The sequence below is a fragment of the Salvia splendens genome, chromosome 11 (assembly GCF_004379255.2).
Source record: "Salvia splendens isolate huo1 chromosome 11, SspV2, whole genome shotgun sequence".
In the NCBI taxonomy this organism is placed as follows: domain Eukaryota; kingdom Viridiplantae; phylum Streptophyta; class Magnoliopsida; order Lamiales; family Lamiaceae; genus Salvia; species Salvia splendens.
This window is the reverse complement of record NC_056042.1, coordinates 35,187,863-35,206,759: the sequence shown is the minus strand read 5'-3', so window position 1 is coordinate 35,206,759 and position 18,897 is coordinate 35,187,863. Positions and strand designations below refer to the sequence as shown.

General features: G+C 50.4%; 1 protein-coding gene across 1 annotated transcript; it reads left to right on the top strand.

Moving 5' to 3' along the window:
• The first annotated feature begins 11,490 nt into the window (after nt 1–11,490).
• LOC121754888 lies at nt 11,491–13,710 on the top strand. Its single transcript, XM_042150179.1, has 3 exons — nt 11,491–12,531; nt 12,613–12,841; nt 13,445–13,710. The coding sequence occupies exons 1-3, from the start codon at nt 11,491–11,493 to the stop codon at nt 13,708–13,710; spliced, it is 1,536 nt and encodes a 511-aa protein (XP_042006113.1).
• Nucleotides 13,711–18,897: the final 5,187 nt, after the last annotated feature.

Below are 18,897 nucleotides of genomic sequence, written 5' to 3'. Positions count from 1 at the left end.
AAAAACACACAATGCTCTCTAGCTTTTCGAAGTTCCCAAGTCAGATTTCGCCAATTTTTGTGTTTTTTCGTTTAGTTCTTTTCCGTCAATCTTGTTCGTCTTAGTCGTTTACCCAATCTGTCCGATTGGGTTTTTGTTTTCGGCGTGGTTTTGGTCGGTTTTTTTTGGTCGTTTTCTTTTTTTTCCGTCGAGTCACCTTTTTTTCCGTCATCTTCCTTTCCTTTTTTCCGGCGGATTTTGCCGCCTTTCCGTCGTGTTTAGTTTAGTTTCTGTGTCTGCCAAGGTTGACAGTCAGTTTTACCGTTTCTGTTTGAAGTTTGGAGGTGGTCGGAAACCTTGAGGTTTTCCGGCAATGGCGGAAAACCCGCTGCGGAGGTTGCCGGCTTCCCCTCAGCGGGGAACGCACGGATAAAGAAGAAACTGATCCAGTTTGGTTGTGATGCGAGACAATCAGATTTACAATCGGAAGTCGGAGGCCGTAGCAGAGGCGGAGTCGGGGGGGTTCTGAATATTCGCCGTCGGAGGAGGAGGAATCTTCAAACGATTCGGACTTTGATGATGATGATTTGCTTAATTCGGAGGAGGAATTTCAGAGAGAAATGGAGGAGCAGCGCATAGCTGATGAGAAAAATGGTCATTTTCAGAGATCCGACAGCCGGCAGTAAACCGACCGGAGTCAGCGTCGGAGGCGGCGGCGCCAGTTGCTGACCTTACTGCTAGGGTTTCGGATGTCTCCCCAATGAATCTGGACGAGAAGGGTGGCGATGGGAGGCGTCAGCAGATTGGTGAGAGTTCCTCCCGTAATAGCCGCGATAATCGCGGAAACCCAACCCTGCCTAACGTTCAAATTTCTTATGAAGATACGGGTGATAACTTAGGAAGATTGCATTCAACAGCTGTTAGGAGTGGAGTAACAGCAAATCGTGGAGGAGGGAATTTGAATTCAAATTTGGGAGAGGTGCATGCGTTTGAAAATTCGATTTTCTCCGAAAATAATTTGCCATCTTCTGCGTTGAGTGAGGGGAAGAATCAGCAGATTTCGTGTGATTCGCTTATGGAAGGGGAGATACGGTTAATCTCGGAAGGAATGTTTGACCCACATCAACTGGAATTGGCCGAGAATCTCGCGGCTATTAGGGAGGCAGATCGTATGCTGTATGGAGATGAAAATGCAACGCTAGATCTCATGGAGGCTCGATCCCTGGTGGAGGCTCATACTGGAGTCGGGCCACTCAGCGGGCCTAAGGAATTGGGCCCGAATTTTTCCGCCATGGACAACGACCATTCAAATCAGGGCCTGGTAAGTGGCTTTTTAAAATCCTCCCTCTCCAAATCTGCTATCCCCAGCCTAACTCCCTCTGCCAATGATTCCCAGCCCAAATCTACTGCCCAAATGCCTACACCCCACTCAAAGCCCAATTTACCAAAACAAAATAATAAACCACCTTTGCCCAACAAAACGACCCACCAAAACAAGACCCAAATTTCCCACAGCCCAAATAAAAATCGCCCATCACCTAAACCCAACTCAGCAGCCCAAATCAAAAAAAATAAGAACAGCCTTCCTCCGCCAAACTCTGTTACCGGAAAGGAGCTGGCTGCGTATCTGTTTACCGGACGGCACCATTCCAGGCAGCCTCCTGTCCCACCAGTTGTTATACCCCTCAACTCCAACGAGTTTGAAGCTTCAAATATGATGGAATTCCCTCCGATTCCAGGCATGAAGGCGACCCCAGAGGCTGCTGCAGCCGCTGTTCCCAGCAACACAGCCACGGGTCACAGCCTTTCTATGCACCAGAAACAGTCGGCGTTGTCTTCCGGCGACCCGGGCATGGTCCCCTCATCCCCTTGGGCGGATAGGATGGAAGAAGATACAATTTTGGAGGAGGAAACGACTATGGAAAATTCTGAAACCCCACATGAAGCAGCGGCTGTTCCGCCTGAAAGCAATCCAAATATTTTCTTTGGTCGATCAATGGCTGATGTTCTCAAGTCGGGGCAGCCGGCAGAAGGTCCAATTCTCCTAGACCGTCAACGAGCTGACAAGAGAGGCGAGGTCCGGATTGTTGAAGGTAAACCTTGCTTATATTTTTCGGCTAATGAAACTTCCATTCTTGCAGACCGTTATAGGACCTGCCATCGTCGGAAAATTTTCTCACTCCATCCCCCCTGCCCACCAAATTCAAAAAGCCTTAGGTAATCTTAAATTGGTTGGTGCCATGTCGTGGAATTTTCTGAATGCAAAACATATTTTCATCCAATTGTCTGATATGCGTGACTATGTGAAATTGTTAAATGGTCCTAACAACTCTCCTGTGTGGTATATTGAACATCATCCCATGCGTGTTTTTAAATGGACACCTGATTTTGATCCGTTTTTTGAGATCCCTATTGTGGCTATTTGGTGTAACATTCTTGCTTTACCTGTTCATTTATTTGAGGAGTCCTCTTTGATTGCAATTGGTGAGATGCTAGGTAAGCCCGTTCAAGTAGATCGTGCCACTATTTCTAGATCGCGCGTTTCCTTTGCACGTATTTGTGTTGAGGTGGATCTGTCGAGGCCTATTCCAGAGGAGATAGATATTAACATTGCAGGGAAACATGTGACTTTGAAGGTGAAATGGGATAAGATCCCTTTATATTGTTCCGAGTGCAAGCACGTAGGCCACTCAGCGATGACTTGCTATGCTTCTGGGAAGCGCCCCATGCCTCCCAAGAGGGATTACACTCATGGGCCGCCCTCCCAGAACAGACCGACCCCCAACAAAGAGGGTGAGTCGCGTCGTGCAGAGCAGCCCCTCGCCGCGAGCTCTGCGGCTGGTAAACAGCCACAGGCCCAGCGGCAGCAGTCTAGCGCGGGAAAGGCTACAGAGAGGCCTCCCCCAGAGGTTAGCCAGCCTCCGCGTCAAGTGAGACGTAGGCAGGAGTTGGCGGTCACAGAGATGGCTCCCACCTCTGTCTCACACCCTGGGTCTTCTTCCGCAGTCGCAGAGGGTGCACAGGTTGCTGAGGACGACGGTTTCGTCGCTCCTAAGAAGAAGATGAACGCGAAGAAAGTTGCTAGTCGACAGAGGTGGCGAGAGAAGCGCCGGGCAGAGAGACGGGCAACCTCTATCGCAGAAAGGACAGTGTCAGACGGCGAGGGAGAGCATGGCATTGAGGCGGATAAGTCCTCGTCAGAGAGTGAGCGGGGGTTCTAGATCGCTCTCTCCTACACTTCGACTTGGGCTCGGGTTCGGCCCCCTAGCGATGGTGTTGCATGACAACAACATGTTCGGAGCCTTGGAGGATTTTCCCTCTGATGATGCTGAGGTTGAGGTAGACAGCGATGACCACCAGGATCATATGATTTGTGAGGTACCGAAGACGAGGCTTGAACTCTCAGATCCGGTGATTCAGTACATAGGACCTCCTTCCCCTCCAGCAGAGGGTACACCGAAGAGGGCGAGGCTTTCGGCCTCGGGAACTCGCTGAGTTTCCAATGTCTAGCCATTTCATGATCTGGAATGCCCAGGGGATAGCGAACGCTACTACCCAAGGCAGTTTCAAGAATATGATCGATATGTATAGTGTGTTGTTTGCCGCAGTGCTTGAGCCTCAGACAGAACCCCAGCCTTCTTTCTTTAGTAGGCGCTTTGGGTTGCAATTTAGGTGCTCGAACACAAACGGCAAGATTTGGATCTTCTCTCACAGGGATTGGCAGGTCGATGTGATCGACGATTCCGAGCAAGTTCTTCATGTCCGAGTTACTGCTGCTATATTCCCTACTCCAATCTTTCTCTCCGTAGTGTACGCTAAGTGCTCGAGGGAGGGGAGATACGATTTGTGGAATAAGCTCAGGGACATCTCCTTAGCGACTGACGGGGCACCCTGGCTTGTTGGAGGCGACTTCAACATCTTCTTGTTGGAGGAAGAGAGACGGGGCAGCACGACAGACAGGCATGGAGAGATGATGGACTTTGCTGACGCCGTTGCAGACTGCCAGCTCCTGGACCCAGGCTTTGATGGCCCACCTTTTACTTGGACGAGGAGTGGGCTCTGGGAGAGGTTGGACAGAGTCCTTCTAGGGGAGCATTGGACGACAGTCTTTGCAGCTACTAGGGTGACTCACTTGCCTAGGATCTCTTCAGATCATGCCCCTTTGCTCGTGCGATGCCAGCTCACTACCCAGATTCCGAGGCCATCCTTTAGGTTTCAGAACATGTGGGTACGGCATCATACTTTCAGGGATGAGATCACCAGAGTGTGGGCGGCGGAGACGGGCTTCTTCGGCATGCTCAATCTTCAGTTCAAACTCAGCAGAGTGAAGAATTTTCTCAAAGGATGGAACAGAGAGGTCTTTGGGAACATCTTCGAGAGGCTGAGGGAGGCAGAGGAGGCAGTTACCGTTGCGCAGGCGGCTTACGACGGGGATCCCACGGGAGCCCATAGGAGTGAGCTCAGCCGATGCACCGCTCTCTATGTACTCTGCACTAGGATGGAGGAGGATTTCTGGAAGCAGAAGGCTGCCATTCGGTGGGCGGTAGAAGGCGAAAGAAATTCCAAATTCTTCCATGGGTGGGTGCGACAGAAGCGGGTGAAGTCACGGATTCACGCCATTCAGGCAGGAGGACAGACTCTCACGTCAGAGGACGATATCAGACAGTCGGCGGTAGGTTTCTTTCAGCAGCTGCTCACGACAGATGTTGAGCAGTTGGAGCAGCCGGACCTTGATCTCTTGAGCAGCCTTCCAGACTCAGTGGACCGCGAGGGCCTCTGTGCAGTCCCGGACTCAGATGAGGTGAGAGCGGCGGTCTTTGGCATCAGTGGAGACAGCGCCTCTGGACCGGATGGTTTCTCGTCCCTGTTCTTCCAGCACTGTTGGGACATCGTTGGAGCAGAGGTGGTGGCAGCAGTGGAGGACTTCTTCTTGGGGGCCCCTATGCCCCGCAGCTTCACAGCCACGACCATCATACTCTTGCCGAAGAAGGCAAGCCCGGCGACCTGGGCGGAGTACAGGCCGATTAGCCTTTGCAATGTGACCAACAAGATCATCACCAAGATCTTGACATCGCGTTTGGCGCCACTGCTTCCTCTAGTATTGGCGCCGAACCAGAGCGGTTTTGTCAAGGGTCGCTTGCTTAGTGATAATGTGCTCCTGGCTCAGGAATTGATTCATGATATCAGCAGGACGCTCATTCAGAAGGCTAACTCCCCTAATCTGGCCCTCAAGCTAGATATGGCGAAGGCCTATGATCGAGTGCAGTGGCCTTTCCTCCTCATGGTGCTTGAGAGGATGGGATTCCCGCCGGGGTGGGTGAGTATGGTCAGGAGATGTATCTCTTCGTGCTGGTTCTCTGTGCTTGTGAACGGGGCTTCGGCAGGTTTCTTCCACTCTACGAGGGGACTTCGCCAGGGAGATCCGTTATCGCCGTCTTTGTTCGTGCTTGCTGCAGATTATCTGTCGAGGAGCTTGGACAGGCTTGTGGCTACACATCCTGATATGGAGTATAGATGTGCTCGACGCGCGCCGGCCATATCCCATCTATCTTATGCCGACGACATTGTCATTTTTGTCAGGGCGCACAGACAGTCCGTGGAGAGGCTGGTACATTGTCTTGACCACTATTCTGCCGTGTCGGGCCAGATGGTGAACAAGGGAAAGAGTCACTTCTATCTCTTTCAGAAGTTCGACTCTTGGGCGGCCGAGGTGGCAGAGGTGAGTGGATTCCAGCAGGGATTCCTCCCTTTCACTTACCTGGGAGTGCCTATCTATAAGGGGGGGCTGAAGGCCGACTACCTTTTAGATATCCGACAGAAGATGGTGGACCGGATTCACAGCTGGTCCCACAGACATCTCTCTCTTGGAGGTCGCCTTGCTCTGATCAAGAGCACCCTTGTCACTATCCCTCTTCACATCTTCCAGGTTCTGAAGCCGTTTGAGTACTGGATGAGGGACTTGGAGCAGATCTTGGCCAGGTTCTTTTGGGGCACGGTTGGGGAGCAGAGGAAGATTCACTGGGTTAGCTGGAAGAAGAAGATTTGCTTGCCGTTGGATGAGGGAGGCCTTGGCATCCGTCGTTTTCGTGAGCTCGTCAAAGCTTTCAGCATCAAGCTCTGGTGGAGATTTCTCGCGCAGGATTCACTATGGGCGCAGTTCACCATGCGCAAGTATTGTTTCCATGCTGGTCGTGCCTTCATTTCTCCTTACTCTGTGCATGATAGTCCTATATGGCATCGTCTCACGGACATTAGGGGTCAGGTTCATGGTCTCATTAGGTGGTCCCTCGGCGAAGGGCGGATTAGTTTCTGGGATGACGTGTGGGTCGGGGATCTCCCCCTTAGGACCTATTGTCTGCCTGGGACTGATCTTCCTGCCGCTGAGGTCTCTAGGTTTTGGCGTGATCATACTTGGCATGTTGATAAACTGCATGATTATTTGGCTTTGTATGGTGTGCCTTTGCATGTGTTGGATCTTATCAGGGCTGTTCCGATTGAGGTGGGCAGGCGGGATGTGATGCGATGGAGCCTCACTGGCGATGGCGAGTTCTCGACGGCCTCAGCTTGGGAGCTCATCCGGACACGGTCCCCTAGACATTTCGGACTTCGCATGGTTTGGAATGCTGGGCTGACCCCGACCATTTCTATCTTCATCTGGCGCCTCCTCCTCCAGAGGGTCCCTGTTGAGTGCTATGTTCAGACCCGCGGTATCTCTCTCGCATCCAAGTGTCTGTGTTGTGTCTCTTCTTTTTCAGTCGAGTCTTTTCAGCATTTGTTTGTGTCGAGTCCGTTGGCGAGATCTGTTTGGGACTACTTCGATGGCTGGTTCCCTTATATTAGCACACACATTCACACGTGCACTGATATTGCACTTAGAATAGGTTTTTGGTGGAGGTCCTCTCACAGGGCTCCCACCTTGCACATCAGTTTTATCATTCCTTGCTTGGTATATTGGTTCATTTGGACGGAGAGGAATAGCTGCAAGCACCGCGGCGTTTCTTTTCGTTCTTCCCATGTTATTTGGCAGGTGATTCGGCATTTGCGGATTCTTGTGGCGGCGGGTGTGCTAGTCCCCCTTCATTGGCGCGGTTGCACCCCGACTGTCGACTTCATGCCTTCAGTTCCTCCTCGCCGGCGAGTTCTGAGGTCCTTGAGTGTGCTTTGGCATCCACCCGACGATCCTTGGGTGAAGCTGAACACAGATGGGGCCTTCTCTACCTCGACGGGACAGGCTGGTGGTGGGGGAGTGGTTCGTGGCTCAGACGGTTCTCTTTTGAGGGCCTTTTGCACGCCCCTTGTAGCTGCGTCGGCCTTCGAGGCGGAGCTTCTAGCTCTTCTTCATGGGTTGACGATGGCTATGGAGTTCTCATCACAGGTTTGGGTCGAGATGGACGCAGCAGCAGTGGTCGCAGTGTTCACTTCGGGACGCATGGGAGCGGCGGACGTGAGACATCACATGGCTCGCATTCGCATTTTGCTCTCACAGATGCAGGTTCGGTTCTCTCACATCCACCGAGAGGGTAACCGGGCAGCAGATTTTCTTGCAGGTAGGGGGGTCCAGACCCCTGCCATCACTTACTATGATTCAGATACAGCGCCTCGGTACTTGAAGTCGCTTGTGAGGATGGACCAGCTGGGCTATCCGAACTTCAGATTCAGATATCGAGATGGATGAGTTTTTATTTTTGTTATGGATTTTGATATGTATTTCTTGTATTTCCTTTGGGCTTGACCACTCCTTGGTCATCGCCCAAGTTATTATGTGCTTTATTAGTTCGTTTGCTAGATGGATAATACCCGGCTTGTGGGGATATCCTAGTAGCTTAGATAAGTTTTTTGATATGTATCTCTTTTTGTGGACCAAGTCACTTTTGGGCTTGGTCAATGTACGACACTTTATTGTTTGATTTGATATGGACAGGTTGGGGGTCCGCCTAACCCCCCGCCGTAATGGTGTTTGAGGAAAAAAAAAAAAAAAAAAAAAACCCTAAACCCTAAACCCTAAACCAATTCGTCACTTTGCACGCAAATCACACACACTAAAAACACACAATGCTCTCTAGCTTTTCGAAGTTCCCAAGTCAGATTTCACCAATTTTTGTGTTTTTCGTTTAGTTCTTTTCCGTCAATCTTGTTCGTCTTAGTCGTTTACCCAATCTGTCCGATTGGTTTTTGTTTTCGGCGTGGTTTTGGTCGGTTTTTTGGTCGTTTTCTTTTTTTCCGTCGAGTCACCTTTTTTTCCGTCATCTTCCTTTCCTTTTTCCGGCGGATTTTGCCGCCTTTCCGTCGTGTTTAGTTTAGTTTCTGTGTCTGCCAAGGTTGACAGTCAGTTTTACCGTTTCTGTTTGAAGTTTGGAGGTGGTCGGAAACCTTGAGGTTTTCCGGCAATGGCGGAAAACCCGCTGCGGAGGTTGCCGGCTTCCCCTCAGCGGGAACGCACGGATAAAGAAGAAACTGATCCAGTTTGGTGTGATGCGAGACAATCAGATTTACAATCGGAGTCGGAGGCCGTAGCAGAGGCGGAGTCGGGGGGTTCTGAATATTCGCCGTCGGAGGAGGAGGAATCTTCAAACGATTCGGACTTTGATGATGATGATTTGCTTAATTCGGAGGAGGAATTTCAGAGAGAAATGGAGGAGCAGCGCATAGCTGATGAGAAAAATGGTCATTTTCAGGAGATCCGACAGCCGGCAGTAAACCGACCGGAGTCAGCGTCGGAGGCGGCGGCGCCAGTTGCTGACCTTACTGCTAGGGTTTCGGATGTCTCCCCAATGAATCTGGACGAGAAGGGTGGCGATGGGAGGCGTCAGCAGATTGGTGAGAGTTCCTCCCGTAATAGCCGCGATAATCGCGGAAACCCAACCCTGCCTAACGTTCAAATTTCTTATGAAGATACGGGTGATAACTTAGGAAGATTGCATTCAACAGCTGTTAGGAGTGGAGTAACAGCAAATCGTGGAGGAGGGAATTTGAATTCAAATTTGGGAGAGGTGCATGCGTTTGAAAATTCGATTTTCTCCGAAAATAATTTGCCATCTTCTGCGTTGAGTGAGGGGAAGAATCAGCAGATTTCGTGTGATTCGCTTATGGAAGGGGAGATACGGTTAATCTCGGAAGGAATGTTTGACCCACATCAACTGGAATTGGCCGAGAATCTCGCGGCTATTAGGGAGGCAGATCGTATGCTGTATGGAGATGAAAATGCAACGCTAGATCTCATGGAGGCTCGATCCCTGGTGGAGGCTCATACTGGAGTCGGGCCACTCAGCGGGCCTAAGGAATTGGGCCCGAATTTTTCCGCCATGGACAACGACCATTCAAATCAGGGCCTGGTAAGTGGCTTTTTAAAATCCTCCCTCTCCAAATCTGCTATCCCCAGCCTAACTCCCTCTGCCAATGATTCCCAGCCCAAATCTACTGCCCAAATGCCTACACCCCACTCAAAGCCCAATTTACCAAAACAAAATAATAAACCACCTTTGCCCAACAAAACGACCCACCAAAACAAGACCCAAATTTCCCACAGCCCAAATAAAAATCGCCCATCACCTAAACCCAACTCAGCAGCCCAAATCAAAAAAAATAAGAACAGCCTTCCTCCGCCAAACTCTGTTACCGGAAAGGAGCTGGCTGCGTATCTGTTTACCGGACGGCACCATTCCAGGCAGCCTCCTGTCCCACCAGTTGTTATACCCCTCAACTCCAACGAGTTTGAAGCTTCAAATATGATGGAATTCCCTCCGATTCCAGGCATGAAGGCGACCCCAGAGGCTGCTGCAGCCGCTGTTCCCAGCAACACAGCCACGGGTCACAGCCTTTCTATGCACCAGAAACAGTCGGCGTTGTCTTCCGGCGACCCGGGCATGGTCCCCTCATCCCCTTGGGCGGATAGGATGGAAGAAGATACAATTTTGGAGGAGGAAACGACTATGGAAAATTCTGAAACCCCACATGAAGCAGCGGCTGTTCCGCCTGAAAGCAATCCAAATATTTTCTTTGGTCGATCAATGGCTGATGTTCTCAAGTCGGGGCAGCCGGCAGAAGGTCCAATTCTCCTAGACCGTCAACGAGCTGACAAGAGAGGCGAGGTCCGGATTGTTGAAGGTAAACCTTGCTTATATTTTTCGGCTAATGAAACTTCCATTCTTGCAGACCGTATAGGACCTGCCATCGTCGGAAAATTTTCTCACTCCATCCCCCCTGCCCACCAAATTCAAAAAGCCTTAGGTAATCTTAAATTGGTTGGTGCCATGTCGTGGAATTTTCTGAATGCAAAACATATTTTCATCCAATTGTCTGATATGCGTGACTATGTGAAATTGTTAAATGGTCCTAACAACTCTCCTGTGTGGTATATTGAACATCATCCCATGCGTGTTTTTAAATGGACACCTGATTTTGATCCGTTTTTTGAGATCCCTATTGTGGCTATTTGGTGTAACATTCTTGCTTTACCTGTTCATTTATTTGAGGAGTCCTCTTTGATTGCAATTGGTGAGATGCTAGGTAAGCCCGTTCAAGTAGATCGTGCCACTATTTCTAGATCGCGCGTTTCCTTTGCACGTATTTGTGTTGAGGTGGATCTGTCGAGGCCTATTCCAGAGGAGATAGATATTAACATTGCAGGGAAACATGTGACTTTGAAGGTGAAATGGGATAAGATCCCTTTATATTGTTCCGAGTGCAAGCACGTAGGCCACTCAGCGATGACTTGCTATGCTTCTGGGAAGCGCCCCATGCCTCCCAAGAGGGATTACACTCATGGGCCGCCCTCCCAGAACAGACCGACCCCCAACAAAGAGGGTGAGTCGCGTCGTGCAGAGCAGCCCCTCGCCGCGAGCTCTGCGGCTGGTAAACAGCCACAGGCCCAGCGGCAGCAGTCTAGCGCGGGAAAGGCTACAGAGAGGCCTCCCCCAGAGGTTAGCCAGCCTCCGCGTCAAGTGAGACGTAGGCAGGAGTTGGCGGTCACAGAGATGGCTCCCACCTCTGTCTCACACCCTGGGTCTTCTTCCGCAGTCGCAGAGGGTGCACAGGTTGCTGAGGACGACGGTTTCGTCGCTCCTAAGAAGAAGATGAACGCGAAGAAAGTTGCTAGTCGACAGAGGTGGCGAGAGAAGCGCCGGGCAGAGAGACGGGCAACCTCTATCGCAGAAAGGACAGTGTCAGACGGCGAGGGAGAGCATGGCATTGAGGCGGATAAGTCCTCGTCAGAGAGTGAGCGGGGTTCTAGATCGCTCTCTCCTACACTTCGACTTGGGCTCGGGTTCGGCCCCCTAGCGATGGTGTTGCATGACAACAACATGTTCGGAGTCTTGGAGGATTTTCCCTCTGATGATGCTGAGGTTGAGGTAGACAGCGATGACCACCAGGATCATATGATTTGTGAGGTACCGAAGACGAGGCTTGAACTCTCAGATCCGGTGATTCAGTACATAGGACCTCCTTCCCCTCCAGCAGAGGGTACACCGAAGAGGGCGAGGCTTTCGGCCTCGGGAACTCGCTGAGTTTCCAATGTCTAGCCATTTCATGATCTGGAATGCCCAGGGGATAGCGAACGCTACTACCCAAGGCAGTTTCAAGAATATGATCGATATGTATAGTGTGTTGTTTGCCGCAGTGCTTGAGCCTCAGACAGAACCCCAGCCTTCTTTCTTTAGTAGGCGCTTTGGGTTGCAATTTAGGTGCTCGAACACAAACGGCAAGATTTGGATCTTCTCTCACAGGGATTGGCAGGTCGATGTGATCGACGATTCCGAGCAAGTTCTTCATGTCCGAGTTACTGCTGCTATATTCCCTACTCCAATCTTTCTCTCCGTAGTGTACGCTAAGTGCTCGAGGGAGGGGAGATACGATTTGTGGAATAAGCTCAGGGACATCTCCTTAGCGACTGACGGGGCACCCTGGCTTGTTGGAGGCGACTTCAACATCTTCTTGTTGGAGGAAGAGAGACGGGGCAGTACGACAGATAGGCATGGAGAGATGATGGACTTTGCTGACGCCGTTGCAGACTGCCAGCTCCTGGACCCAGGCTTTGATGGCCCACCTTTTACTTGGACGAGGAGTGGGCTCTGGGAGAGGTTGGACAGAGTCCTTCTAGGGGAGCATTGGACGACAGTCTTTGCAGCTACTAGGGTGACTCACTTGCCTAGGATCTCTTCAGATCATGCCCCTTTGCTCGTGCGATGCCAGCTCACTACCCAGATTCCGAGGCCATCCTTTAGGTTTCAGAACATGTGGGTACGGCATCATACTTTCAGGGATGAGATCACCAGAGTGTGGGCGGCGGAGACGGGCTTCTTCGGCATGCTCAATCTTCAGTTCAAACTCAGCAGAGTGAAGAATTTTCTCAAAGGATGGAACAGAGAGGTCTTTGGGAACATCTTCGAGAGGCTGAGGGAGGCAGAGGAGGCAGTTACCGTTGCGCAGGCGGCTTACGACGGGGATCCCACGGGAGCCCATAGGAGTGAGCTCAGCCGATGCACCGCTCTCTATGTACTCTGCACTAGGATGGAGGAGGATTTCTGGAAGCAGAAGGCTGCCATTCGGTGGGCGGTAGAAGGCGAAAGAAATTCCAAATTCTTCCATGGGTGGGTGCGACAGAAGCGGGTGAAGTCACGGATTCACGCCATTCAGGCAGGAGGACAGACTCTCACGTCAGAGGACGATATCAGACAGTCGGCGGTAGGTTTCTTTCAGCAGCTGCTCACGACAGATGTTGAGCAGTTGGAGCAGCCGGACCTTGATCTCTTGAGCAGCCTTCCAGACTCAGTGGACCGCGAGGGCCTCTGTGCAGTCCCGGACTCAGATGAGGTGAGAGCGGCGGTCTTTGGCATCAGTGGAGACAGCGCCTCTGGACCGGATGGTTTCTCGTCCCTGTTCTTCCAGCACTGTTGGGACATCGTTGGAGCAGAGGTGGTGGCAGCAGTGGAGGACTTCTTCTTGGGGGCCCCTATGCCCCGCAGCTTCACAGCCACGACCATCATACTCTTGCCGAAGAAGGCAAGCCCGGCGACCTGGGCGGAGTACAGGCCGATTAGCCTTTGCAATGTGACCAACAAGATCATCACCAAGATCTTGACATCGCGTTTGGCGCCACTGCTTCCTCTAGTATTGGCGCCGAACCAGAGCGGTTTTGTCAAGGGTCGCTTGCTTAGTGATAATGTGCTCCTGGCTCAGGAATTGATTCATGATATCAGCAGGACGCTCATTCAGAAGGCTAACTCCCCTAATCTGGCCCTCAAGCTAGATATGGCGAAGGCCTATGATCGAGTGCAGTGGCCTTTCCTCCTCATGGTGCTTGAGAGGATGGGATTCCCGCCGGGGTGGGTGAGTATGGTCAGGAGATGTATCTCTTCGTGCTGGTTCTCTGTGCTTGTGAACGGGGCTTCGGCAGGTTTCTTCCACTCTACGAGGGGACTTCGCCAGGGAGATCCGTTATCGCCGTCTTTGTTCGTGCTTGCTGCAGATTATCTGTCGAGGAGCTTGGACAGGCTTGTGGCTACACATCCTGATATGGAGTATAGATGTGCTCGACGCGCGCCGGCCATATCCCATCTGTCTTATGCCGACGACATTGTCATTTTTGTCAGGGCGCACAGACAGTCCGTGGAGAGGCTGGTACATTGTCTTGACCACTATTCTGCCGTGTCGGGCCAGATGGTGAACAAGGGAAAGAGTCACTTCTATCTCTTCAGAAGTTCGACTCTTGGGCGGCCGAGGTGGCAGAGGTGAGTGGATTCCAGCAGGGATTCCTCCCTTTCACTTACCTGGGAGTGCCTATCTATAAGGGGGGGCTGAAGGCCGACTACCTTTTAGATATCCGACAGAAGATGGTGGACCGGATTCACAGCTGGTCCCACAGACATCTCTCTCTTGGAGGTCGCCTTGCTCTGATCAAGAGCACCCTTGTCACTATCCCTCTTCACATCTTCCAGGTTCTGAAGCCGTTTGAGTACTGGATGAGGGACTTGGAGCAGATCTTGGCCAGGTTCTTTTGGGGCACGGTTGGGGAGCAGAGGAAGATTCACTGGGTTAGCTGGAAGAAGAAGATTTGCTTGCCGTTGGATGAGGGAGGCCTTGGCATCCGTCGTTTTCGTGAGCTCGTCAAAGCTTTCAGCATCAAGCTCTGGTGGAGATTTCTCGCGCAGGATTCACTATGGGCGCAGTTCACCATGCGCAAGTATTGTTTCCATGCTGGTCGTGCCTTCATTTCTCCTTACTCTGTGCATGATAGTCCTATATGGCATCGTCTCACGGACATTAGGGGTCAGGTTCATGGTCTCATTAGGTGGTCCCTCGGCGAAGGGCGGATTAGTTTCTGGGATGACGTGTGGGTCGGGGATCTCCCCCTTAGGACCTATTGTCTGCCTGGGACTGATCTTCCTGCCGCTGAGGTCTCTAGGTTTTGGCGTGATCATACTTGGCATGTTGATAAACTGCATGATTATTTGGCTTTGTATGGTGTGCCTTTGCATGTGTTGGATCTTATCAGGGCTGTTCCGATTGAGGTGGGCAGGCGGGATGTGATGCGATGGAGCCTCACTGGCGATGGCGAGTTCTCGACGGCCTCAGCTTGGGAGCTCATCCGGACACGGTCCCCTAGACATTTCGGACTTCGCATGGTTTGGAATGCTGGGCTGACCCCGACCATTTCTATCTTCATCTGGCGCCTCCTCCTCCAGAGGGTCCCTGTTGAGTGCTATGTTCAGACCCGCGGTATCTCTCTCGCATCCAAGTGTCTGTGTTGTGTCTCTTCTTTTTCAGTCGAGTCTTTTCAGCATTTGTTTGTGTCGAGTCCGTTGGCGAGATCTGTTTGGGACTACTTCGATGGCTGGTTCCCTTATATTAGCACACACATTCACACGTGCACTGATATTGCACTTAGAATAGGTTTTTGGTGGAGGTCCTCTCACAGGGCTCCCACCTTGCACATCAGTTTTATCATTCCTTGCTTGGTATATTGGTTCATTTGGACGGAGAGGAATAGCTGCAAGCACCGCGGCGTTTCTTTTCGTTCTTCCCATGTTATTTGGCAGGTGATTCGGCATTTGCGGATTCTTGTGGCGGCGGGTGTGCTAGTCCCCCTTCATTGGCGCGGTTGCACCCCGACTGTCGACTTCATGCCTTCAGTTCCTCCTCGCCGGCGAGTTCTGAGGTCCTTGAGTGTGCTTTGGCATCCACCCGACGATCCTTGGGTGAAGCTGAACACAGATGGGGCCTTCTCTACCTCGACGGGACAGGCTGGTGGTGGGGGAGTGGTTCGTGGCTCAGACGGTTCTCTTTTGAGGGCCTTTTGCACGCCCCTTGTAGCTGCGTCGGCCTTCGAGGCGGAGCTTCTAGCTCTTCTTCATGGGTTGACGATGGCTATGGAGTTCTCATCACAGGTTTGGGTCGAGATGGACGCAGCAGCAGTGGTCGCAGTGTTCACTTCGGGACGCATGGGAGCGGCGGACGTGAGACATCACATGGCTCGCATTCGCATTTTGCTCTCACAGATGCAGGTTCGGTTCTCTCACATCCACCGAGAGGGTAACCGGGCAGCAGATTTTCTTGCAGGTAGGGGGGTCCAGACCCCTGCCATCACTTACTATGATTCAGATACAGCGCCTCGGTACTTGAAGTCGCTTGTGAGGATGGACCAGCTGGGCTATCCGAACTTCAGATTCAGATATCGAGATGGATGAGTTTTTATTTTTGTTATGGATTTTGATATGTATTTCTTGTATTTCCTTTGGGCTTGACCACTCCTTGGTCATCGCCCAAGTTATTATGTGCTTTATTAGTTCGTTTGCTAGATGGATAATACCCGGCTTGTGGGGATATCCTAGTAGCTTAGATAAGTTGTTTGATATGTATCTCTTTTTGTGGACCAAGTCACTTTTGGGCTTGGTCAATGTACGACACTTTATTGTTTGATTTGATATGGACAGGTTGGGGGTCCGCCTAACCCCCCGCCGTAATGGTGTTTGAGGAAAAAAAAAAAAAAAAAAAAAAAAAAACCCTAACCCTAAACCCTAAACCCTAAACCCTAAACCCTAACCCTAACCATCCAAGCCCTTGGCCTAGCGGTAAAGGGTGCTGGATACCGCGTCCATCCTGGAGGTCTCGAGTTCGAACCCTGGGTGGCGTAATTGTCTTTCCTCCTTGTTATAGGAGTTGATTTGTAATTTCCTCCTTCATATATATGATATAAATATATGAAGTTAATTTTAAAAAAAAAAAAAAAAAAAAAAAAAAAAAAAAAACCCTAAACCCTAAACCCTAAACCCTAAACCCTAAACCCTAAACCCTAAACCCATCCAAGCCCCTTGGCCTAGCGGTAAAGGGTGCTGGATACCGCGTCCATCCTGGAGGTCTCGAGTTCGAACCCTGGGTGGCGTAATTTGTCTTTCCTCCTTGTTATAGGAGTTGATTTGTAATTTCCTCCTTCATATATATGATATAAATATATGAAGTTAAATTTTAAAAAAAAAAAAAAAAAAAAAAAAAAAAAAAAAAAAACCCTAAACCCTAAACCCTAAACCCTAAACCCTAAACCCTAAACCCTAAACCCTAAACCCTAAACCCTAACCCTAAACCCTAAACCCTAAACCCTAACCCTAAACCCTAAACCCTAAACCCTAAACCCTAAACCCTAAACCCTAAACCCTAAACCCTAAACCCTAAACCCTAAACCCTAAACCCTAAACCCTAAACCCTAAACCCTGAACCCTAAACCCTAAACCCTAAACCCTAAACCCTAAACCCTAAACCCTAAACCCTAAACCCTAAACCCTGAACCCTAAACCCTATCCAAGCCTCCTAGCTCAAGTGGTTGAGAAGGATGGCAAGGATATGGCACCATCCAGGAGGTCTTGAGTTCGACTCCTGGATGGCGCGACTTTGGGATTAATTTCCCTGTGGGCCTGTTCAAGGTTGTTTCCTTGGGGCTTGGCAAGCTTTCGAGCCTGGACGCGTCTGAGGGTGGCGGGTAGTCTACGGGCCCGGACCCGGCTGACACAGACCCGTCGAACGGGGGGCTAGAGAACGTAACTAAACCCTAAAACCTAAACCCTAAACCCTAAACCCTAATACCCTAATAACCCTGAACCTAACCCTAACCCTAAACCCTAAACCCTAAACCCTAAAAACCCGAAACCCTAACAAACCCTAAACCTAAACTAACCAAAAAACTAAACAAAACCTGAACCCAAAACCCTAAACCCTAACCTAAACCCTAAACCCTAAACACCCTAAACCCTAACCCTAACCCTAAACCCTAAACCCTGAACCCCTAACCCACCCTAAACCTAAACCCTAAACCCTAACAAACACTAAACCCTAAACCATAAACCCTAAACCCTAAACAACCCTAAACCCTAACCCAACCCTAACCCTAAACTCCTAAAACCTCCCTAAACCCTAAACCTAAACCCTACTAAAATCCACAAACCAAACTCGTCACTTTGCACGCAAAATCACACACACTAAAAACACACAATGCTCTCTAGCTTTTCGAAAGTCCCATTTCAGATTTCGTCTTTTTTAGCCTTGTTTTGTTAGTTTTTTTTCCGTCCAATCTGTTCGTCTTCGTCTTAGTTGTGTTTCTGCCGTTTGTTTTTTGTCTTTGTGTCGTGTTTTTGGCCGGAAATCGGCTGTTTTCGTTTTTGTCCGTCGTCACTTTTTTTGGTCGTCATCTTCCTTCTCTTTTTCCGGCGGATTTTGCTGCCTGTTGGTCGAGTCGAGTCTTGTTCTGGTCTGGGTTTGTTGCGCTGATCTTTTCTACCGAAGCGTTTTGAGTTTTGGGGGTGGTCGGAAAGCTTCGGAAATTCCGGCCATGGCGGATCCTCCGCCGCCGATCGCTGGAACGCAAGCAGATTGGGATAGGAGGGGTGGTCGCTCAATCTCGGAGGAGGAATGGAGGAAGTCGTTACCAAATATGGAGGAATCGGGGGAGGAAGGGGCCGTTGGTGATTTTTCCGATTGTCCCTCCGACGGCTCAGTGGATGTCGCGGAGGAATTTCAGAGAGAGATGGAGGAACAACGTAGAGCAGATGAGAAGAATGGGCATTTTGTTTATCATCAGGATCAGATTCCGATCATTTCCAGTCAGTTCGCAACTCCGGCGACGGAGTCTTCGTCCATCGTTCAAGAGCCTATGGCGGCGCCCTCTAGGGTTTCCTTAGCTTCTCACAAAGCTAAGGCTCTATCCAAAGTGTATCTAGCCGAAATTCTGGAGGATGGGAGGAGTGAGGGGAATGGCGAGATTCTTGCAAATCTGGGCAGTTCCAAAACGCCCGATATTCAAATTGGAAAGGTCGAAAAACCAGTGGATTGGGAGAGATTGCATGCTGAAAATAAGGGAAGCATTATGGAAAGGCGTGGAGGAGCGGACCCTAATTCAAACGGGAGTAGGATTCGTGAGTTTGAAGAGGAATTAATTGCTGAAACAAATCATGATCTTACCGTTTTTTGTGACAGCGAATTGCATGGAAAGGTTGACTCTAATTTCATGGGAATGGCCGAGAATCATGCAAATTTTAAGGAGGTGAATAATCGACCCTATGGGGAAGAAAATAACCAGCTTGATCTCATGGAGACTCGACCCCTGGCACTGCAGCAGATGGAAGAAGCTGCTGTCATCGGGCCTCCCTCGTTGGGCTCAATTAAATCCCCAACTAATCAGGTATGTTCCCTTTCTGGACCCGCCTCATCTACCAGCCCAATGAATCTTACACAAAACCTTTTTATTAACCAAAATCCCCACCAAACCGTCCAACCCACCCAACCGCAACCCAAACCCAATGCCCATTCTAAATCTCTACTCACCTCTAAAATACCCAAACCCTCTGCAGCCTTGATGAAAAAAAACCCAGCCCAAACAAAAAATAAGCCCCCAGCCCAAACAAAAAATAAACGTTCCCTCTTCAAACTCCCTGC